At 39.7% G+C, this 23,496-nt stretch overlaps 1 protein-coding gene across 2 annotated transcripts in view; it reads right to left on the bottom strand.

Moving 5' to 3' along the window:
• Positions 1–23,496, bottom strand: part of LOC104859919 (beta-adrenergic receptor kinase 2) — a 135,117-nt gene that overhangs the window by 93,414 nt on the left and 18,207 nt on the right. The window contains exon 1 of one of the 2 annotated variants that reach the window (XR_004515246.1): positions 11,577–11,643. Coding sequence is in view for 1 of the 2 variants with exons in the window: in XM_033758745.1 (XP_033614636.1) it covers positions 11,577–11,640 (64 nt within the window). In the remaining variant the exon portion in view is untranslated. Of the gene's footprint in view, positions 1–11,576; positions 11,654–23,496 lie in introns of those variants that run through there. The other variant, XM_033758745.1, reaches the window with a different exon arrangement.

The raw sequence follows: 23,496 nt of genomic DNA, 5'->3' as shown, positions 1-23,496 counted from the left end.
GAGTTAAACGAACCTAGCCTCACTGTTTTCCCAGCATATGAAACATTCACTGGTATTTAGTAGATAGGCAGTCATCAGTGTCTTTACCTAATAGTGACTCCTATCAATCATGAGAATTTGATAGTTCCAGGGAAATTAAATGCAATTTTGGAAAGGTAGTACATAGATTTGCCAGCCCACAGAACAAAGATCCAGTGACGATCCTACAGTGTGCCTACATTTCTAGCTGTGAGTAGACAGATCTGTGCTATATCAGTAAAATGTATCTTTTCTGTTTTTTTTTTAATAAAGTAGTAATAATTACGGCTGCTTCCAGAACTTCACTGATGACTTCTGAAAAGAGACAAGTTTTCTCACAGAAATGGGGCAGCCTTTATATCTTGTTTATCTTTTGCACCCCAATCTTGCAGACATCCTACATTTTCCGAGGTGCAGAGGCTGCAGCACAGGGCAATCCCAGGCCCTCATCTCCCACCTCATGACGGCACTGGGAACTGACTTCTGGGCTGGCTCAACCCAGAGTGGAGAATGAATTTAGCTAGAAAGAATGCCCTGCCAGGAAGTTTTGAAGTAATAGCTTTTCGCTCTCCTCCAGTGCCTTTCCTCCCTGGGTAGATTTTTTTTTTTAATAGGAAACCCAAGTGGCAACTGTGCAGAATTGGTGACCCTAATATACCTCAGTTTCCCCTGAGGTTTGCTGCCTATTGCTGCCTTGCCTTTTCAACTGAAAATCCAATTAGCTATGCTCAGCCCAGTGTCTGGCTCTGCTGTTTGCAAACACAAATGGATCTTTAGCTCTTTCCTACACTAAGAGTCTCCACAAAGGCATGGACAATGGATGTAGCACTGAATGGGGGCCCAGATTTTCCTTCCCTTGGAGGAGGTGGCTGCTCTGAGCTGGAGCAAGTTTTATAGATAAGATGGGGTGGGAACCTGAGACATTTGCCAGTTATGATGGATGACACAAACAAATGCAAGCTCTCAAACAAAGGCTCAAATGGGAAAACAAAGAAGAAAGCCAGTTCTCAGGTGATGATTTCACTCATTGCCACCATATGCAAGTGTTCAACTTGCCATCACTGAGCCGGAGCCCGAGTCTGAAGCCGCCCAGATTCTAACCATCTATTTTGTTTGAAAGTACAAAACACAGCAAGCAGTAATTTTTTAAAATCATAACATGGATTGGCAGCTTTGTACATTGAAAATGATAAAACAATTAATTCTAAAATGTTTTAGCTTGTGTCACTTGTGTTTTTGTTGTTGCTGTTGTTTGAGTACATCTGTGGTTTGGTACTGCATGTAAAAAAATGTGTAAGACAATAATTTCTGTTTTACCAATATATTCCTTTTATCATGAAACATATACTTTAGTTTTCAAAGGCCACAGTCAGGCAAATGGTCTTTTAAATCATGCTAAATGTAACTGACGACAACATAAAAAATTTAAGAAATTAAGTGAAAGGTAAAAATTGAAAATAAATAAAAGGGCCCAGATTGGAAAGAAAGAGGTAAAACTGACTTTACTCAAACAGGTTGTAGAAAATCCTAAAGAATCCTCCCACACACACAAACTTTCTAGAATAAAGTAGCTCAGGATACAAGACAACTATACAAAAATAGCTTCTATTTGCATGTACCAGCAATGAACAAAAATGAACTAACAACAACAAAAAAACAATTCTAGGCCAGGGCTCAGTGGTGCTGCCAACTGCCTCACGAGTACAAGGTCCTGAGTTCAATCTCTGGTGCCCCCCCAAAATCCCAAAAGCAAAGTCTATTCACATCATCAAAAAGATTAAAAACTCAGGAATAAACTTAATAAAAAGTACAAGACTGAAAACTACAAAGGAGGGCAGAGAGAAATTATAAAGTAGAGATAGCACATTTTTATAAACAGGAAAATAATATTGTTAACTCTCCCCAAATTGACACATAGAGTCAAGGCAAAATCTCTATCAAAATCTCAGTAGGATTTATTTTATAGAAATTGATGCAAAAATCTGATGCAAAAAAAAATTCATATAGAAGTATGAAGAACCCAAAATAGTCAAAAACAACTGGGGGAGGCACAGTATTAAAATGGGGATTTTTATTTCCCAATTTAAAAACTATCTATGGTAATTAAGATAGCATGATATTGGCATAAGAACAAATACACAGATAAATGAAACAAAAATCCAGAGTAAATTCTGACATTTATCAGTGAATTGCCATAAAAAATGTCAAAGACGGGCCAGGGATTTAGCTCAGTGGTTCTGCCGCCTGCCTCGCAAGCACAAGGACCCGAGTTCAATCCCCAGTACCAAAAAAAAAAAAGTCAAAGACAATTCAGTAGTGAAAAGAAAGTTTTTTTCAACAAATACTTTTCAGAGAGGCAGACATCTACACTCAAAAAGAATTATTTTTCTAGGCATGGGTGGCACACACCTATATTTCCAGCCAGCACTCTGGGGAGCTGAGGCAGGATGCTCGAAAGTTAAATCCTGGGCTGGAGATTTAGCTCAGTGGTTCTGCCACCTGCCATAAGCAGAAGGACCCAAATTTGATCACTGGTACCGGGGAAAAAAAAAAAAAAAGAAGAAAGTTAAATGCTGTCCAGGGCAATGTAGGGTCAGGGAAGCCCTGTCTCAAAATAAAAAAAAATAAAATAAAGGGCAGATTTGTAGCTCTGTGCGCAGGTCTTGCTTTAGTCCTCAGTTGGGATGGGGAAGGGGCTATTTTAGACCTTTATGTCACACTGTCAATAAAAATTTACTCAAAATCAACGAAAGACATAAGGAAAAACCTACAACAGACTTCTGTTAGAAAATCTTTCAGTTAGGCAAAATGTCGCAGATTTGATACCAAAGTACAAGTCATGAAAGAAAAAAATGTATAAATTGAACTTCATCAATAAGAAAACCTTCTGTGTTTCAGAAGTCGCCATTAAGGAAATAAGAAAGGCCACCAAGTAAAAGAAAATCTGTGTAAAGCATATAAATGTTAAATAAAGTAGATAAAGTTTTACATGGGCAAAATATTTAAACTGACATTTCACCAATGAAGATATAAAAATGGCTAATTAACACAAACATGTTCAGTATCATTAACTGAGGGAAACACAGATTGAAATCAGAGTGAGATACCACTTCACACCCATTACAGTGGCTGTCATCAAATGACTGCAACAGCAAGTGATGGTGAGGAAGCCAAGAACAATCCCAGCCTCCATCATTTGATGAGAATGTAAACTAATACAGCCACAGTAGAAAGAAACTTGGTAACTTTAAGAAGCTAACCATGAAGAGAGGGGTAGGGTAGAGGAATGGGAAAAAATAAGAATCAAGATATATCACGTACAAATGAAAATTCCCTATGATGAATGTGACCATTATGTACACCTAAAATGTACCGATAAACTTAATTTTTAAAAAAAGTTAATCATAAATGTACCATACAACCCAGGAATTCTACTCCGAGATATGTATCCAAGAGAAATGAAAATGCTTCATCCACAAAAATTGACATGTAAAATATTCACAGCAACTTTGTTCATAATAGATCCAAAGTGGAAATAATCCATTTGTCAATGAACTAGTGATTGGATGAACACGTATGGTATGTCCATGTAATGAAATACTATTCTGAGACAAAAGGGAAATTAAGTACTGACACACACAACAACACAGATGAGAACTGAAAACTTAACCTTAAAACTGAGCACAGTGGTGCATACCTATAATGCCAGCACTTGGGCAGCTGAGGCAGGAGGATCATGAGTTCAAGGGCAGCCTGGGCTACATAGTGAGTACAAGGACAGTTTTAGCTATACAGCAGGACTCTGTCTCCAAAACAAAGAAACAAAAGAAATAAACAAAGAAAAAGCCTTGTGATAATTTAAATAAGCCTGAAGCAGACTATAAAGTACATACTGTATGATTTTATTTTTAAGACACGTCCAGAAATGGTAACCCAAAGGTGGATTCATGGTTGCTTGGATCTGAGAATAGAACAAGGTGTAAACTGTGAGAAGCCTGTGAGGCTTAGAAATGCTTTTAAATTGGATTGTGGTAATGGTTGCACAACTCTAGATATTTATTTAAAAAAATCATCAAACTACATATATACTTGTAATAGACAAATTTTAAGCATACAAACTATATCCCAATAAAGCTGTCTTTTTAAAGAAGTAAAAAAAAAAAAATCAAAATTTTTCCCTACCAAAAATCTTGTATCAGATACTAAATTATTTCACACAAATCCAGCAGATTAATATTGAAACTCTGGATTAAGCTCGGAAGTCAGTGTTGTAGCATGAAATTACTTCCATGGCAATGTGTGATATACTATTTCATCAATCACGGTATTATATACACGAAAATAAACGTGCATGGGCCGGGAATTTAGCTCAGCGGTTCGGTGGCCTGCCTCACAAGCACAAGGACCCGAGTTCGTTCAATCCCCGGTACCACACACACACAGAAAAAAGAAAATAAATGTGCATATTTTATGCATTAAGTATGTATTTTGCAGTTTCCTTGTAAGGTGAACATCCCCCCTTGATAGGAGAGAATATGCAGGCAGAGATGCTGAAGCAAACTGTCCTCAGACAGATGAACTTATCAAATGCCAGGAACCTCCCTTCCACATGATAAAATTATAACTTCAACATATTCTACAGAAGAAAAGTAGAAACAAAATAATCTTAGTTGTAAATGACAAGTTGATTTCACTGTCTATTCCATAGCCAATGTACCTTTAAAACCATCTCTTTTCTTTTAAGGAGCCAAACCAAAAGTTCTAAATTAATGTTAACATATGCAAATATTTTGACAGCAAATTAGTCATTAAGATACATAATTTCTATATAAAGTGGAGGAGGTAAACAGAAGTAGCCATCACTTAACCTTTTTGTTTTGAACATTCGCAATTAACACAGCATTTATCCTCCTTGTAGTTTTCTATTGCTGTGTATGTAACAGATCATCACAAACTAATGACTTTAAAACAGCAACCCTTTATGATCACCCAATGTGTAGGTCAGATACTCAAGTGAGCTCAGCTGGGCTCTTGCTTAGGACCTCACAAAGCCACTCTCAGCCTGGATTTTTATCTGGAGCAGTGGTAGCAAACCTATAGCATGCATGCTGTGGCAGGCTGTTAGTTTATCACTGAGAGTTCTACAAGGTTCGCAATCACTGGTCTAGAGACTCTGGGAAGGAATTTGCCCCCCAAATCATCCAAGTTGTTGGCAGAATTCTGTCCCCTATGGTTGCAAGGCTAAGGTCTCTGTCCTCTTGCTGTATATTGGCAAGGGATCACTCTTAGCTTCTACTGAACACCCACATTCCTCTTCCTGTATGGTTCCATCTACAAAGCCAGCAGCAGTGTCTGGAATCTCTATGATGCCTCCAATCTCACTGACTTCCTCTTTTGCAAGGACATCTGCTAATTCCTAAGGGCTCATGTGAGCAGACAAAGCCAACCAAATAACACCCTTACTTACAGTACATGTTCTCCACCAGCCATGTTATTCACAGGGTAACTAGGAAGCCAGGCTATGGGGTCAATTTAGAATCCTGCCCCTTTTACCAGCCTTCCCTATAGCAAAAACTGTATTTCAAGTCAACTCGACAGCCTTTATCAATGAGTAAAACTGACAAGCACAGAGGGAACAGCACAATGTAAGAAACTCACCATTTTGCAGCTCCCTAATAAAATAATTGCTTTAGTCAAAGATCCTTAACTAAAGAGATATAAAGAGCAGATGACACAGAATGAGGAAGTCACGCTCAAGTTAGAAAAAAGACAACTTCTGTTTTCCTATGTTTCACGTGCCCTAGTGGTGAAGTGCACAGGCCCACTATGATAACTTTCTTGTCAAAAACACTCAAGCTAAAGCTAACTGAGCTGTTGGAGTGAACTGTCGGTCTATGGGACATACTGGAAACAGAAGTACAATTGCAATGCTCCCACAAGAAAACACAAAAATGACAGAATAACTCAACATATCTTTGTGTTGGGGCTGTTTTGCATTAAAAAAGACATCACCATCAATTACAATATGAGAATGGCATTTAGATTCTGATTCCAAACCAAGAACAAAAGGACATTTTTGAGATCATCTGAAACTCTGAACATAAACTCAATATTAGAGTACACTGAAATCATGAATATCATTGATATAATTGGTTGGGCAAAAGTATAGAGCAGTGATCACAAACCTTTTAGAGACCGAGTATCAAACTGCAACCCCAAACTTATCACGAAGTGCCAATGCTGCAATTAAACCTGAACACTGAGGTTTTGATTTAGAAAAAACAACAAAAACCCTCTACATTAACATCTTTTGTCTTAAAAGAAAAACACAGTAACGTGGGTGCCATAGGTTTGCCACCACTGCTATAGTGGTTATTTAAGAAAGTGCTTATATTTTTTAGTGCTGGAGACAAGGCCGAAATGCTGATAGTTTAAAAATATTTCAGTAACCAAAAAGAATAGAAAAAAAAAGGATAACAAAATGTTGAAAAAATGTCAAATCTAGGTGATATAAATATAGTACAGTATATGGGTATGTACTGATGGGTTCATATTTTGATCTACTTTTGCGCATGATGAAAAACGTTTTAAATAAGCAATCTTACTGGACAGTGTATTCACTGAGCATCTGCCAAGAGCCACTGAGTAACTAGGACTTCCCATACATTGCCTGCTGAGTCTTGACCACAGTCCACAGAGCAGATCCATCATTATAGATGGATCCATCACTTTTATAGAAAAGGAAACTAATGAATCAACAACTTCCCGAGGGAGAGGCCAACAGGTCTGCAAATCACTGGTTATCTCAGCAAAGACTGAGAGGCCATGTAACTGAAAGACTTTATTCCATCCTCCCTTTTAAAAATATTTTATTTTACTTTATTCATTCATTCATTTTGAGACCAGGTCTCACTGAATTCCTTTGTCTGACCTCCACCTCTCAGAGCACCAGGATGGTAGGCATGCACCATGCCTCTGTCATACACCTTTACACAAATCAGCCACACCATGCATGGAGTGCAGTCCCCAGATGCCTCCATGATCCTGTGCATGGGAGATCTTGACGGGTTACAGGAGACAAAAGGAGCTGACAGGAAAGGAAGGAGGGCAAAAAGAGAAGCACAGAGAAATAGAGAGAGGGAAGGGGCAAAGCTGAATGGAAAAATGCAAATTCAGTCCTGAAAAAAATAACACAGAAGAACCAAGAAGGACAGAGAGAAGGAGGGTGCAGGATAAGGAGAACAGAAAGAATTCCAAGGTCAGACAAGTGCCCCTACCACAACGTGCCTTCCATTTTTCCCACATCCCTAATCCTAGGCCCAAAGGGGAGAACAGAAGGAGGGGATGGGCAGACAGGCAGGAGACGTGGTAAACAGCACCCTCAGACAGCACAGCTGTGTCCAGCCTGTTTGTCCCCAGTCATCACCACCCTTCCTTGTGACTGTGACCTTCGAGTATCAACTCAGCCTCTCCTAGCCAGCTATGAGTTCACAAACTGGAGGAAAGGGGAGAAAAATTATGTATTCAAACCATTTTAAATTATTTAACAGCTTAATTGAGATAAAATGCACAGCCTCTCAGTGTCAGTGAGGCTGCTCTTGAGGACAAATCTGCAACTGAACAAAGAGAGAGTCCACATTAACATCATTACGTAGTCAGATCAAAAGCTCTGGGGACAGAGTCTGGTCCAATTTTAACGCAAACAATAAAAGAGACATTTGGGGGTCTGGATATGTGTTGGGAGTGTGGATATGTGTTGGGGTCTGGATATGTGTTCGGGGTATGGCAGACAGGAAAAGGGTTACAGAAGGGACAGGGGATTAGAAACACAGAGGAAGAGAGAATCCTTCGTGCACTGCAAAAGCTAGAACAAGTGCAAGGAAAGCAGGTTTACCACTGTCTGCCAGCTATGTCTTCACAAAGAATCTTTGCTCAGTCATGGCAAAAGCTCTTTCCTTTCCTAGTGGAATTTATCCAAAACAACCCAGAAGCAGAAACAACCCAAATCCCCATCAATTGACAATGGATAAGCAAACCCAGTACGTTCACAGTGGAGTATTACTCTACTGTAGAAGAAACACAGATTCACCCAATGCTACCACACAGACAGACGCAGAGCACCACGCTGACAGATGCCAAGTGTGGGAGCTTCTTGGTGCATGAAGCCATCTCTGTGTGTGTCCAACACAGGCAAACCTGTGAGGGGGAAAAGCAGATGAGTAGTTGCCAGAGTCAGGGGGCAGGACGAGTGGGAACAGGTAATGGGCACAGAGCTTCTGTTGAAAATTATGAAAGCGTTTTAAAATCAGACTGTGGGGAGAGCTGCCCAATTGCGTGACTATACTGGAAACTACAGAACTGGGTATATTCACTGAGTGGGCAGATTTTACCTGATGTGAAATATATTTCAATAAAGCTTTAAAAATAAATATGAAAATGTCAACTAACAAATAGATACATCTCCCCTTCCCTATCAAAGAGCTTTCCTCTCTCTCATATTCTGTAGTTTTTAGTACAGACTCAGGAGAAATGGGAGTGAGGTAAAGACCATGTAAATGACAAGCAGCAGCAACGACTACTTGAGAGGAAAGCTTGCTATCTACTTGTTCCCAACAGCATTCTGGGGGTGTGCAGGAGGTGCTGCGAGGGGCAAGGCCACTAGCTTCCCAGAACACAGAGAGACCATACCTCACCCACATCTGGGCCTCGCGTAGCCTCCTTTTTATCACTGTATTTCATGTTTATCATAGAAGCTTCATCTCAGCTGGATCTGGGGGCACATACCTGCAAGCCCAGCACTCTGGGCAGCTGAGGCAGGAAGACTGCCAACTTCAAGCCCAGCCTGGGTAATTCAGACACACACGCGCACACAAACCACACACACATACACACACCAGCCCCACGTGTGCTCAAACATGTATCATACAAATTCTACTCATCAATTAAGCAGAATTCTTTCTAAAACCAAAGCAAAACTATCTCAAAATAAAAATTTAAAAGGTCCAAGGACATAGTTCTGTGTAAGGGCCCTGCTTTCAACCTCCAATACCATCAAAAACAAAAAGGGGAAGGAGGAAGGAGAGGAAAGGGAGAAGAAACAGCAACTACATCTATGGAAGACCACTTTTGTGGACTACTTCCTGCAAACTAGACCTATTTTAAAAAGTGATTTACAGAAACCCAGAGACTTTCCACACTGGTTTCTGGTGGATATGAATTTTTAAAAAAACCTATCAGAATCCCTTCTTTAAAATTCCAGTAATCAGAACAAGTCATGTCCCATCCCAGGGCCTATTTTCCTTATCTGTAAATGAAAGGGCAGCCCAGAAAGATCTCAGAGAATATTGTCTCAAAAAGATCTACCTGTTAGTCAAGGAAAGAGAAGGACAGCTGCCACCCACTATCCCAGGAGAAGTGGTTTCAGGACCCTATGGGACCCAAAACCCACAGATGTTCACATCCCTTATATAAAATGGTGGAGTACTTGCACAGAACCTATACACATCCTCCCAAACACTCTAAATGATCTCCACATCTCTTGCAGTACCTAATAATATGTAAATGCCATGAGAATAGTTGATGACAAGAACATCTGTACACGTTCAGTATAGATCCATTTCTTTAATATACACACACATGCACATGCACACCCACCTTTTAAAAAATCCATGGTTGATAGAATCCAAGGATATGGAATCCATGAATATGTACATACAAAAGTAGAGTTCCAGGGAACTTTAATTTCTTAGTATTTAAATAATTTCCTCCAGAAATAATATAATGCAAAAATTAAGAGGGACCCTCAGCTCCCCAATAAACCACCTAAGTGACTGTTGGAGGTAAGCAAAATGCAAAGGAAGGAACATCTGATTTCCCAACACTGAATTATCAGTTTATCTTACTACTCCAAATAGATTAACAAATAAAGTAGTTTAGGAAATTTCTGGACAGTAGGAACTATCTTTGGGGAGTGAAAGAGAAAAAAGAAGGCATGTAAACTATAGGTCCTACCTAACCCCTCTGAGAGTCACCTGTAAACAAACTGACAGGTTTTAGAAGTCAGATGAAAATGTAACAACATCTCCTTTCTTCATAGGCTTTAAAACTCCACTCTGAAGTAATTCCTAGGCAATCCTAATTTCTCTGAGCACTAACTGCAAGGCAATTACAAAGCCCCCTACACAAAGACACATTTGCAGGGGTCAAGACCCACACTGACCATTGAGAGATTGTCCCTCACCTATGTGTGCACACTGGGGAGTCCCTTTGACCTGCACAGCCAAGACCGAAGAGAGTCACAGGAACAGGAGCCAAGCATGTGGTCCTAATCATCAGGAATAGCAGACAAGACCACATGCCACAAAAACCGATGACATTAAGGGATCCATCCCCTGTTTGGAAGGAGAAGCCAACCTTTGAAGAAATATGATGCTCACAGAGACCCAATGCCAACCCTGTGACCACCAGAGCACAGTAGCAGGAGAGAAGCTGGGGCCTTGGGAGAAGACACGGGTCCTGAAGGAGGGTGGCTGGTAAGGAGCCCGAAAGAGCAGCTTGTCTGGTTGCCAGTACCACATCCTTGGTAGCTGCTGGGCAGGAGTCCTACCATTACGCACCTGTGCTTGTGGAGAAGCAGAAGCAGCCCTTCTACAGAATTCCTGACAGCCCTTCAAGTGTTGATTTTTTTGGTTTCAGATAAGGCCTTCCAGAGGAAACCATGAGGAACAGGTTTAAACTGCAAAATTGCCTGTGACTCTTCTAAGTGAGTAAACTTTGCTCATTATACTCTTACTACGCCAGGCATGGTGGCACACACCCATGATATCAACACTCTGACGGGCTGAAGCAGAGAGATCCATGTTCAAGCACAGCCTGAGCAACTGAGTAACTTAGCAAGACCCTGTCTCAAATATAAAAATTTTAAAAGGGCTAGGATATAGCTCAGTGCAAAGGTCCTGGGTTCAATTCCCAGGACAGCAAAAAGAGAACAGTCTCACTATAATGCTAAACCCTAGGAGCATATTTCTGTCCCTCAGCTTTGAAAATGTAAAGTATGAAGAAGTATGGTGAACAAGGGAGCCTCCTCAGGAATGTGCCTCCTCCTGTACAGCAATGGGTCGTTCCAACGTGGATCTGTGTAAATTTCCTCTTAACAAAGCCCTGGGCATTATTCTCAGTGATCTCTTTACTTGCTACAAGCAATAAACTTTTCTTCACTTTTACCTGCTGGCTGTGCTTAATTGGCATTGCACTCACCAAAAGGTGAACTCAGTTTGTTCAGTCACACTTCAATTCAGGGAACCGTTCCCCACCCTCCGACCTTAAAATTCAGACTCAATCTGGTCTGCTTCCCAATAGTTTATTACACCATATTAGTGTACTGTAGGCATATAAGTAACCATAAATCATCCTACTAATCATGCAAAATGGCCTTCATTCCCACCTGTAACTAAAATGGGTATCAAGCAGGATATTAGGAGCTACATTTATAAGCTATTCGGGCATCAGCGATTTCACTATGGTAATTACAGTATACCAGATGACCAAGTAGGACTCACCGATTTTCTGATTGAAAATCTTGTCAAAGGTTATTTCATTTCTCTCCTCAAGGTATTTCTGCATCACGCTCCGGATACTGAAAAACAGGAGTGGTACATCGTTACCAACGCAGCTGGCAGCATGAGTAAGCAGCCCCAGGACAAATAACAGGCAGGTGTCTGTCTGTGAGGATACGAACTTGGAGAGAGACCCCTCTGATGGTCACCAGAACTGCCAGAAACAGCTGAGGAGACTAACGGCTGGCAACTTCCCGGCTCTAGCCACCACTCTCTACAGGGCCAACCCTGTACACAGAAACTTGACTACAGACAGAACCTAAGGACCTTAAAACCATCCCTCAATACCACCACCCTGTAAAACGCCCACAATATGTGAGTGTATACGCACACACCTCAGCCCCAAGCACACTCAAACATGTACCATATGAATTCTTTTCATCAATTAAGAAGCATCTCTCTAAATCAAAAAGCAAAAGTTCTCTGGACATATAACTAATACTTGGTAAAGTCACATTGCTGTATACCAATAAGCCACAAGAAACCTAATTAGAAAGGTTTCACTTGAACCACTATGGAAATCAATATGGAGATACCTCAAAGAACTAGGATTAGAGGTTCCATTTGACCCAGCCAACCCTCTGCTGGGTATCTTTCCAAAAGAATTAAAAGAATCATACCACAGTGATATATGCGCACTCATGTTTACAGCAGCACAGTTTGTAATAGCTAAAACTTGGAAACAGCCCATTTGACCATCAGTTGGACACTGGATAAAGAAGATGTGGTTTTTCTATAAAATGGAATACTACTCAGCCATAAAGAGTGAGAAATTAGAGTCATTTATAGGAAAATGGATGCATATGGAGGATATACTCTTAAGTGAAATAAATAAGTCACACATGTGTCAATACCGAATAGTTTCTCTGGTGTGAAAAACTATAATTGTAAATAAGGCTCTAATGGTATAATTGACAATGTGAAATAGGAAGAAAAGGGCTAAAGGTGTAGGGGAAATGGGAAGGGTAGGGGAAAGGTAATAAGGGAAAAGGAAAAAAATGAGAAAATGGAAATAAAGTATTTATAAATACAGAAGGGGGGGTGAAAGGAGGGTAGGTATAAGGGGAAAAAATGAGAACCAAGACCTGTCATGTAAAGGTACAAGATCCCAATAATGAATGTAGCTGTACTGTATACCTAAAATGTACCAATAAACTAAAAACAAAAGGAATATAGGAGAGTTCTTGTTTCTTCACATCCTTAAAAATTCTTTCTGATTTTGTTATTTCACCTATTCTAGTTTGCATGAAGTTCTATCTAATTGTTCATCCTCCCCCGCCCAGTACTGGGAATTGAACTCAGGACCTTGAACGTGCCAGGCAGGTGTGGAGCCACTGAGCTAAATCCCTGGCCCTCATTGTGTTTTTCTCAAATGAGTAATGATGCTAAGCTTTTTTATCCTCCAACTTATTTGCCATCCATGTGTCCTCTTTGGTGAGATGTTTATTTATATATTTCTCCCATTTTAAGGCAGACTGATGTCTTATTCTTGAATTGTGAGAGTTCTTTATATATTCTTGATTCAAGTCATTCATCATGCAGGTGATTTTCAAATATTTTCTAAATCTATAATTTGACTTGTAATTTGCTTTGTGAAAAAAGGGCAAGGTTTTTAAAATCTTGATTAAACCCAATTTATTCATATTTTTCTTTCATGAACTGTCGTTTTGGTGTCATATTTAAGAAATCTTTGCTAATCAGAGGTCACAAAGATTTTCTCCTAATTTTTTTTTTTCTGGAAGTGTTATAGTTTTTGCACTTAGATGCAGCTCTATAATGTAGTTTTACTTGTTTTGTGGTATGGTGGAAAGTAAGCTTCATTTTGTTTGTTTTTGTCTTTGTTTTTTATGGCTATAATAAAATTGTATTTATTTATTTTTAAAAATTAACTTTATCAGTACATTTAACGTATACAATATAATGACATTCATCATTGGAAAACTGCACCTTCACATAATCCATCTTGGCTATTTTTTCCCTATTCCCCTTCCCTCCCTTCTACCCCTCCACCCCTCCATATCTCCAAAGACTTTGTTTCCATGTTTTCTTTTTCTCATATTAATTCCACTCCCTTCTTTCTTTCCCCTCCCCCTCCCACTTCCCCTTCCCCTTTGCCCCTTTTCTTCCTATTTCATATTGTCTATTATACCCTTCAGTCCTTATTTACACTCTCAGTTCCTCACACTAGAGAAACTATTTGGTATTTATACATGTTTGTTTGTCGTATTTATTTCACTTGAGTATCACCTCAAGGTGCATCCATTTAGCTATAAATGTCTCTAGTTTCTTCTTTATGGCTGAGTAGTACTCCATCTTTGATTTTCATGTGGCCATTCAGTTGCTCTAGCATCATTTGCTGAAATTCCTATCCTTTCTCCACTAAAATGCTTTGGCACCTTTTAAACAATCAACTGACTGTAAATATGAGGGTTTATAAATATGAGGACTCTATATTCTGGTCCATTGGATTTTAAGCCTATTTCTTAGGCTGTGGCATAATGTTGGTGGCACTGTGTGGATGACTATAGTTCTACAGTAAGTTGTGAAATCAGGTAGAAAAGAACAGAGAGCCAGAGGATGAATTAGGAAAGAACTCATTTAAATAAATAACTCATTTAAATAAAATAACTCAATTATCTTTGTCCCCAGGTTGGATAATGATTCCAGAAGTACTTATTACATTATGGAAATATATACACTTTACTTGAGTCTTGCCTGGAACAGAATTTTTTAATTTAAAAAGTCTAATTTCCCTTTAACAATCAAAGATCTACTATGTTTGCATCTTTATTTTTTTCTAAGACTCGAGTATGAGCTTATGTTCTAAATAGAATTTTTTCAATAAACTATTCAAGTCCTATTTGTATTTTTAACATTTTGTGTTTTAATTGATGTGGCTGCTATTCCAATGCAACATACAAAAAGTAATTTGGGATATATCAAATTTAAATATAAAGCCTAGAGCTACAAAATTTTGAAGGAAGCGTATGAAAGAATTTTTGTGGCTGGGTTAAAAAATGACTTCTGGCATAACAGTAAAAGTATGAACAATGAACAATGAAAGAAAATTGGTGTTGGATTTCATCAGGGCTAAAAAGTTTTGACTCTGAAAAAGCAGAAGAATGAATAAATAAGACACAGATTGAGACAATACTGGCAAATGATATACCCGATTTGTGATCTATATCTAACATATAGAAAGAACTTTGCAAACTCAAGAAGAAAAAAAATTACAATTTCAGTTAGAGTTGAGTGTTACAGCTTGAGTCTAAATGTCCCCCGCAAAGCCTCATGTAGTCACAGGGAGGCACCTTTCAGAGGTGGCCGGGTCTAGAGTGTAATGCTGGGATCAAGGGTGTGTGATTACTAAATCAGTCCACTGATTGGTCTGGCATAATTCTGGCTAGGATTAAGGGTGTGAGTGCCACATATACCTTAGGATGGTTAGCCCACATAAAATATAAGGGACAAAAGAGGGTTAATGTGCTCTCACCTGCCTGCTTGCTGAAGACTATTTCTCTCTGTGATGCCTCTCTTCCATGCCACCCTGCCTTGGAGCCAGCTGACTATGGACTGAAACTTCTATAAACTATAAGCCAAATAAGCCTTTCCTCCTTTAGCTTTGGTTGGTGAGTATTTTGCCTTAGCAGGAAGAAAAGTAACTAAGACTCTGGGCAAATGATTTGAACATACATTTCACAAAGAAGATATATGGATAATAAATAAACACATGAACAGAATTATAACAGTCTTAATCATTAGGACAAGGCAAATTAAAACCACAATGAGATTCTACTACACACACTATTAGAGTGGATAAAATTAGACGAGAGTATACCAAACCCTGGCAAGGACATGGAATAAATGGAATTCTCTTACACTGCTAGTGGTAACGTAAAATCAAACACTTTGGAAAACAGCTTTACTGTTTCTAAAAAGTTAAACTATACCTAACATATGACCCATCTAATCCATTCCCAAGTACTCAGGCCAGGAAAATGAAAGCATACATCCCTACAAATATTTTTTTACATGAGTATTTTAACTGATTTATCTGAGATGGTAAAAAATTGGAAACAAAACAAGTGTGTGTTCACAGTGGATGAATGGATAAATAAATGTGAATATCAGTATAATGAACTATCATATGGCAATAAAAAACAAATTAACTTTTTATTTTACTGGAGATAGATGGATAGATGGAGATAGATAGGTAACATTAACCACAGGGAATTTGCACTGCACATGATACATCTTGTTGCTTCTATTTTTCCCCATCCCCTTCTGCACTCTTCAACTCCCCTCCCCTCTTTATCTACAAAAGCTGTTTCCATTTTTTCCTTCCATTCTTTTTCTTCTTGTCCCTTTTTTCCTTTCCCCTTCCTCCCACCTTTGTTCCCCTTCTCACTTGAACATTTTCATCCCATTTCCCAATATCTATTTTATGTTTTGGTCCTTATTTACATTTTGGGGTTCTCATACCAGAAAAACAATGCTATATTTATATATATCTGATTTATTTCACTTAAAAGTATGGTCTCTAGATGCACTGATTTAGCTAGAAATGTCTCAAGCGTATCCTTCTTTAAGTCAAAGTAGTATTCCACTGTGTAAGAAACCCCACATCTTCTTTACCAATTCATCAGTTGATGGGCATTTAGACTGTTTCCAAGATTAGCTATTATACTATGCTGCTATAAACACAAGTGACTATATATTGCTGTGGTGTGATGCTTTTAATTCTTTGAGGAAGATATCAAGAAGAGAAATAGCTGGGTTAAATGGAACCTCTAGTTTTAGTTTTTTGAGGAATCTCTACAATGATTTCCACAGTAGCTGTACAAGTCTATACTCCCACCAAGAGTGGAGAAGGATTCCTTCTCACAGCCCTGCCAGCATTTATTATTAATTTCTTGATAACAGCCATTCTTAAGGGAGATGGAATCTTAGCATTGTTTTAATTTGCATCTCTCAAATTATCAGTGATGGTGAACATTTTTTCACATATATATTTTCCGTTTCCATTTCTTCATCTTAATGAGTCCCTGGAAAGCTTCTAAAAGGGTGTTACTTGTCAGAGGAACCAACTGAGAGCCACAAGACTAGAAGGCTGCTACTTAAATCCCTATCCTTGACCTCAGGCAACTGGGTGCTGAAGACTGAGCTCAATCACCAACAGCCAAAGCTCAAAGCAATCATGTCTACTTTAATAAAAGCTCTAGAAGTGCTTGGAGAGTTTTAGGTGTGCTGGGAAGGTGGTAGCTCAGAGGGGGCATGGATGCTCTGTGCCCTTCCCTCCCCCAAGACACAGCCATATGGAACTCTTCTATTTTGCTGTTCCTGAGATATGTCTTTCATAATAAAGCCAATACAGCACTTTCTTGAGTTTGGTGAGTCATTTAAGTCAAACAGTAAACTTGAGAGGATCATCAGAGGAATCCCTGCCCAGGCAGCTGGGTAGAAGCATGGGAGACTAGGAACTGCAGTTGCAGTTGGGGTCTAAAGTGAGGCAGGCTTGTGGAACTGAGCACTTCATCTGGAAAGTCTGTACCAATTCAAGATAGTGTCAGGATCAAAATGAATTGTAGGACCCCCCCCCAGTTGGTGTTAGAGAATTGAGAATCGCTGAAATGATATTAATTTGTATGCTAATTATCTTATTTTTTTTTGTAATGGCTTCACAATCACAGACATAACTTACTGCACTTGACAATGCAAACATATTTATTTTATTTTAGGTTAAGTACTTCAATAAAGCTATTTGTTTCATTTTGCTCCTTTAAAAATATTTATCATAAGGTGCGAATCAGCACAATCCTGAGTGTAGAAAGCTACACAACAAATGACCCAATGTCTTTACCAAAATATATTGACAGAATAATGGTGGTGGTGGTGGAAACTACAGGTCCAAAAGACTTGAAAGAAATAACCTCCAAGAAAAATATAAGCATTCTATTTTAAACTTAATTCAAATTTTAGAAAGACAGAAAATTGGAGAAAGTGTGAATATGAATTGACTATCTAATATTAAGGAAGTTTCTTCAGCAATGACTTTGTATTTGAAAAGATTTCTCATCTCCTGTAATAGTCACAGATGAGATAATATGTTCTGCTAGGCATGCTTCAAAACAAGGGAACAGGAAGTCCAAACTAGACAGGCAATATATCGACAGCTGATTAAACTGGTGGAAGGTGACATCAATTTCACACGACTCTTCTCTCCTTCTGTACACGCCAACTGGGTGGCGATATACCAACGTCCCTTGTCACTGCCTACTGGGATACTGCTATATAAATGGAAGATAAACAGAATAAATCTTACATAATAATTTTTTAAAGTTTCTAATACTAAAGCAGTTGGAAGACCAGCCATTAGACATCTACTCCCAACGAGCCAAGGTGAGGTAGGCTGGGTAGTCTACCTTTAGCATTGTACAGCAGAGAAATGATAATATTTATGACAGAAATAGACAGCTCCTCTAATTAAAAGCCTCCATATTGTATAGGAAGTTTATTTTATTCCAATATCCCAAATAAAATGCACTTAACAAATACTTCAAATATGTTCTATGTTGTTTTTTAAAAAACTAGCAGCACATAAGGTGGTTGTAAAGACCAAGTAATATAGAGAATGCTTTATAAAGTACAAGCAGCCGCCAAATGAGTAGAGTTACCCTTCCTAACCATCATGAAAACAAAAGGAAGATTTTTTAAAAGATGACTCAGCAGTCACACCAAGATTCAAGGTCCTCAAAATGGCACTGCTTTTTTTTCATATACAGTTGTTAAATATTTTCCAGAAACTGCTCATTAAGCCCCCAGAATAGAGCTGCATTATCCAAAGTGACAATAAAACTTCCTGCACTAGACTTTAAACCACCAGACTCTGCCACACAGACGAGGAGGCAGTCTGCAGAAGTATCTCATTAGCATTACTGTCAACTTCTCCTGTTTCCTTGGTTCACCAGGTCTTTGGTAGAAAAGTCTCTGCTATAATTTGCATAGCATTAAACAATTCAGCGTGGGTCCATCTACATTCAGGAGATCACTACCCAATTAAGCTGTATTTGACTTTAAATTCCTTTGTTTTATTCCTACAATATTTTGACAGTCTACGTTCTGTCTTTAATTCCTTTTTTCTTTGAGGTATATAATTGGATCTTACAAGGATTTAATTGGCCCAAAAAGCAGTCTTCATGTACAAACAATCCCTAATCAGACCCTACGTGAAGGAAAAACAAAGTTATGGGGTCATCAGTTTAAATAATTAAAGATATTGCAATACCATAATCTGAACCATCTCTTTAAGTTGGTCACAATAATCGTGTTAGAATACATCACTTTTTTTAAAAAATCAAATATCCTTGTAAAGGGCTGAGGGATGTAGCTCAGTAGCACTGCACCTGCCTGGCAAGCGCAAGGTGCCGAGTTCAATCTCCAGTACCAAAAACAAAACAAAACAAAATGAAAATGAAAACTCCAAAAATTCTTTTAAAGCAGCAATAATGTATAAGCAGCTCTATTCTACATCTGTGTTATCTGCAAGGAATAAACATCAGGGGAGAGAGTGCAGAGACAAGAAGACACGCAGGAGGGGTTGCAGCCTCCTTGTTTCCAAGAGCAATTTTCTACAATTTAAATCTAACCATACAATTATCTCATTTAGAAGATTCTAGGGGCCCCTTGTTTTGCCCAAAGTCGCAACCCCCCAGCACCTAGAGGGAGTGTTTCCCAAGGCCTGGCCGCCCCATCGTGCCTCTCTCTTTCTCACACGGTGGCCACACTTGATTCTTTCACTTTCCGTGAAATAGGGTGGTTCACGACTCAGTCACTCTGTAAATATCATTCCCTCCAATGCCTGTTTTCCCTGGAACACGAAAACCTCCCGCTCATCCTCCCAGATCCAGTCCTTGGAGCACCAACACAATGGAGCCTCCCTAGCTCTCACAGGTGAGCCCCCTGGCATCCATTCACCATGGGGTGTCTGTCACCACCCTACTACCCCTACACCATAATCACTGAAGGCTCTATGTCTCCAAACTCTTGAGAACTCCTAAGGAATATCACCACCTCCCTGGCACTCGATCCCCACTGGCACCACTACTCACACCAACGGACTCAGCGGGTTACCATAAAACAGCCACAAGGGAGGGAATGACCAGGTACCATTTTTCTAAATAAAGTCCATGAAATGATGTAGCCCCATTGAATTCTTATCAGTTAATATCTGCTAACAGTCTGTGTGAGTCTAGAGTGTTCTGAGACAAGAATATAGAAAGATAAGCCAGGCATGTGGCACATATCTGTAAACCCAGCACTGGGGAAGATAAGGCAGGAGAACTGCAATTTTGAGCCCAGGCTGGGACAACTTAGCAAGACACAGTCTTAAAATAAAAAAATAAAATAAAATAAAAAGCACTTAAAATAAAAATACTCAGAATATAACTTAGTTTGAAGGCCTTGGGTTCAGTCCTCAATACTAGAAAAAAAGATGAGTAAGACCAATTCAGTAAGACTAAATTTGATCCCAAGAAAGGCTTATACACGAAGGATACGAAAAGGGAGATAAGGAAAAGGAGGCTCTCGAAAATGTTGAGTTCAATATGACTCTACCACACATGATATTCCCACTTACCCTTCACTTTCATTAGATTCTACACCTTTGTTTTTAGTACTATGGATTGAACACAGGCTTTGCAATGAGCTGCATCTCCAGCCCTTCTGTATTTTTTTTATTTAGAGAAAGGGTCTCACTAAGTCATTATATTGTCCTACCTAGGTTTGGAGTTGCACTCCTACTGCCTCAGTCTCCCAGCGTACTGAGATTTACAAGCCTGAGGCACCATGCCCACCTATATTTTACATTCTTCAAGTGTGTGTTATGACCAAGGGTTTCAACTGGCATCATGGGCCTTGGCTAAAATATCTGTTCGCATCTCTATGCACCTTGCACTAAAGGAGCCCAAACAAATGAGAAAATAACCAAGCGCAGCTTTTTCATTCTTAAGCAATATATTTTTTTCTATGCAGCACTGGCAATCAAGCCCAGGGCCTTAACCAAAATTGAACCCATTCTCAGTTATCAACAACCAACTCTACAACTGAATGGAATTCACCTGATCTCCTACCTAGAGTTGTGTACACATGAGATGATCCCTCTCTCTCTCTCTCTCTCTCTCACACACACACACACACACACACACACGCACACGCACACACTCAGTAGTGGCATGAATCCTTCAGTCTATGTTGACCATAAAGTTTCTCCCTAGTCTTCCTTGCATTGTCCTGGATATCAGCAGTTTGAGAGCTAGGGGTGTAGCTCATTGGTAGAGTTTTTTGGTTAAGGATGATAGCCCATTACACACTTCCACCTATCAATGAAATCCTTTGCACTTCAAGAAATAGCAAACAGCATGGCCATGCAGGCTAACGCTACAGGTCTCAGCCTCTCTCAAAGGAAAACCCCACGACCTAGTTCTCACCAATGGCATCTGAAGAAAATTGTCCTTTGCTATTTCCACATTATTTCCCTAAAAGGAAACTGCCTGCAAAACTGCCTGCACACCACCTTCTCCCTTCCCCTCCTGACCTAGAAACAGCCAGGGCTGAAGAGCCTGCCTGGCCCTGACCTGGAAGGCACGGTCCAGCATGCAAGTGGCCTGAGGTGCAGAGTGAACTCTCCTCCCTACTCAGTCAGGACAACTTGATACTGTTATACCCAAGTCGCGAAGTCCCCAAAGACCACCAAGGAGTCAGGTCCAATGCAATTACAAGAGGAGTTTATTGCAAGCTCGAGCCTGGACCCTCGGGTGTCACTGTCACAGCGGCTTCAGATCGAGAGCCCAGATGTATCTTTGAAGCAGGGTTATATAGGGTTAGGGAGACTCTTCCTTTTTATAGGTCCTATTTTTAGCTCTCACTTACTATTGGATATTTGAGGGGTACTGGGAGGGCACTTACTGGAAAATTAGTAATGCCTACGTTCACAGAATCAATTCCTCTTTTTATTTATTTATGTGTGTGTGTGTGTGTGTGTGTGTGTGTGTGTGTGGTACCAGGGATTGAACTCGGGTCCTTGCACTTGCAAGGCAGGCCATCGAACCGCTGAGCTAAATCCCCAGCCAATTCCTCTTTTTAAAGAACATCTGATTAAACAAATTCTATAATTAACAAAGACTACATATGCAAGCAGTGACTAATGCCTATTTTAGTAGTGGCTACCTATATAAGCTGTGACTAGTACCTACGTTGGCTAAATCAGTTTCATCAGTCCTCCTCTTAAAAAACACTGATTATTTTAAGCAGGAAGAATTCATCTTTAGATCATAAAAAGAGGAACAGAAACAGGGTGGAGATGCCCTAAGACAGCTTGCCCTAAAAAAGAGGAACAGAAACACAGGGAGACTGTCATACACAATGGAATTTTTGCAGCTCTGCTCTGGGCAAGGGGCATAGAGGGAGCCCACCTTGACCTGAAAACTTGGTCCTTACAGATACCAGGAGTTCTCAACTACAGCTAAACTTTAGGATCATCTGGGAAGAGTTTTAAAAATTGCGCTACGTGGCCCTTTCCCCAGAGATCTTGGCACGGCTGGTGTGTGGTGCAGCCTAGACTTTGGGCCACTGCAGTCTGGGATATCTGGTATAGTAGTTTAGTTCACACCCTAACTAATAGAAATGGCATTTCAATAAAATCTCAAAGTGCACCAAGTTTCTTTCATCTAAATTTCTCAAATCATCACATTCTAAAAAGGCAATTCAAAACCAGAAAGGTCAGATTTCAAACATCAGACCTTTCAACGTCATTTTTCAAAACAAGGGTTTCTCAGAAGCAAGTCTTTAGGCCACTGCTGGAGAACCTTTTAGAGACGAATGCACAAACTATAGCCACAAACCCACTCTTTTACTGTGAAGTGACAACACTGCAATTAAACACGAACACTGAGGTTTTAGTTTAGAAAAACTCGTACATTAACACCTTTTGTCTTAAAAATGAATAACGTGTGCCTTCAGTTCGCCACCTCTATGCTCAGGCTTCTTCCCCACCTTCTCATCTCTAACGTCAGTTGATTCTTGTTGCGTTCCATTAATCAAAAGTAAATCATGGGTTTTCCTCAGCTAATGTTGATCTCATATAAGCTACTCTAGCACTGTTTAGGGAAAACTATTTTTGTAATTTAAAAAAGCTATAATGCCGAATCTATCCCAATTTGTAAAAATATTGTCACCTACACAGTATTTTTTGCACATTCAAATGAATTCAGGAATTCTTAGTCTCGTGCCAGTTTGAAGAATCAAATCCTTGCCATATTGCCTTTGAAGAGTCAAATATTTTGGATACCGGCTATGTCTTAGAGAGGACTTTATACATATATTTTCTTCTGAAGGAGAAGCAAGGCATTCATTCAGTTCTCCATTCATTTATTCAAAAGACACCCTGCATCCTGGCCATGGGCCTGACACTCCAGGCCTTACAGGAGCCCAGGTTGAAAGGTGGAGGCCGTGGAGTAAACAGTGCCAAGGTGATGTCGGCTTCCATAGGGGTAGGGTAGGGTGCTTTAGAGCCCAGCTCACTACAGCTGACCCACAGCTGGTGAGTGGCTGGTCTGCAGTGAGGCAGCAAGGGGGACTCTGGCAAATGGCATCCCCAGCTGCATCAGCCCATACCAGCAGTGCTGAACCTACGGCACACACGTTGTTTTTCTTTTAACACAAAAGGTGTTAATGTATGAGTTGTTCTTTCTAAACTAAAACCTCAGCACTCAGTTTTAATCGCAGTGTTGGCATTTTGCGATACACAAGTGGGTTCTGGGTTGCCGTTTAGGCACTTGGTCTCTAGCAGGTTTGCAATCACAGTAGC

This window comes from Fukomys damarensis, unplaced genomic scaffold, assembly GCF_012274545.1.
Source record: "Fukomys damarensis isolate Sample0158 unplaced genomic scaffold, DMR_v1.0_HiC HiC_scaffold_34, whole genome shotgun sequence".
Classification (NCBI taxonomy): domain Eukaryota; kingdom Metazoa; phylum Chordata; class Mammalia; order Rodentia; family Bathyergidae; genus Fukomys; species Fukomys damarensis.
The sequence above is the reverse complement of the archived record's forward strand: the minus strand, read 5'-3'. Positions and strand labels throughout refer to the sequence as shown.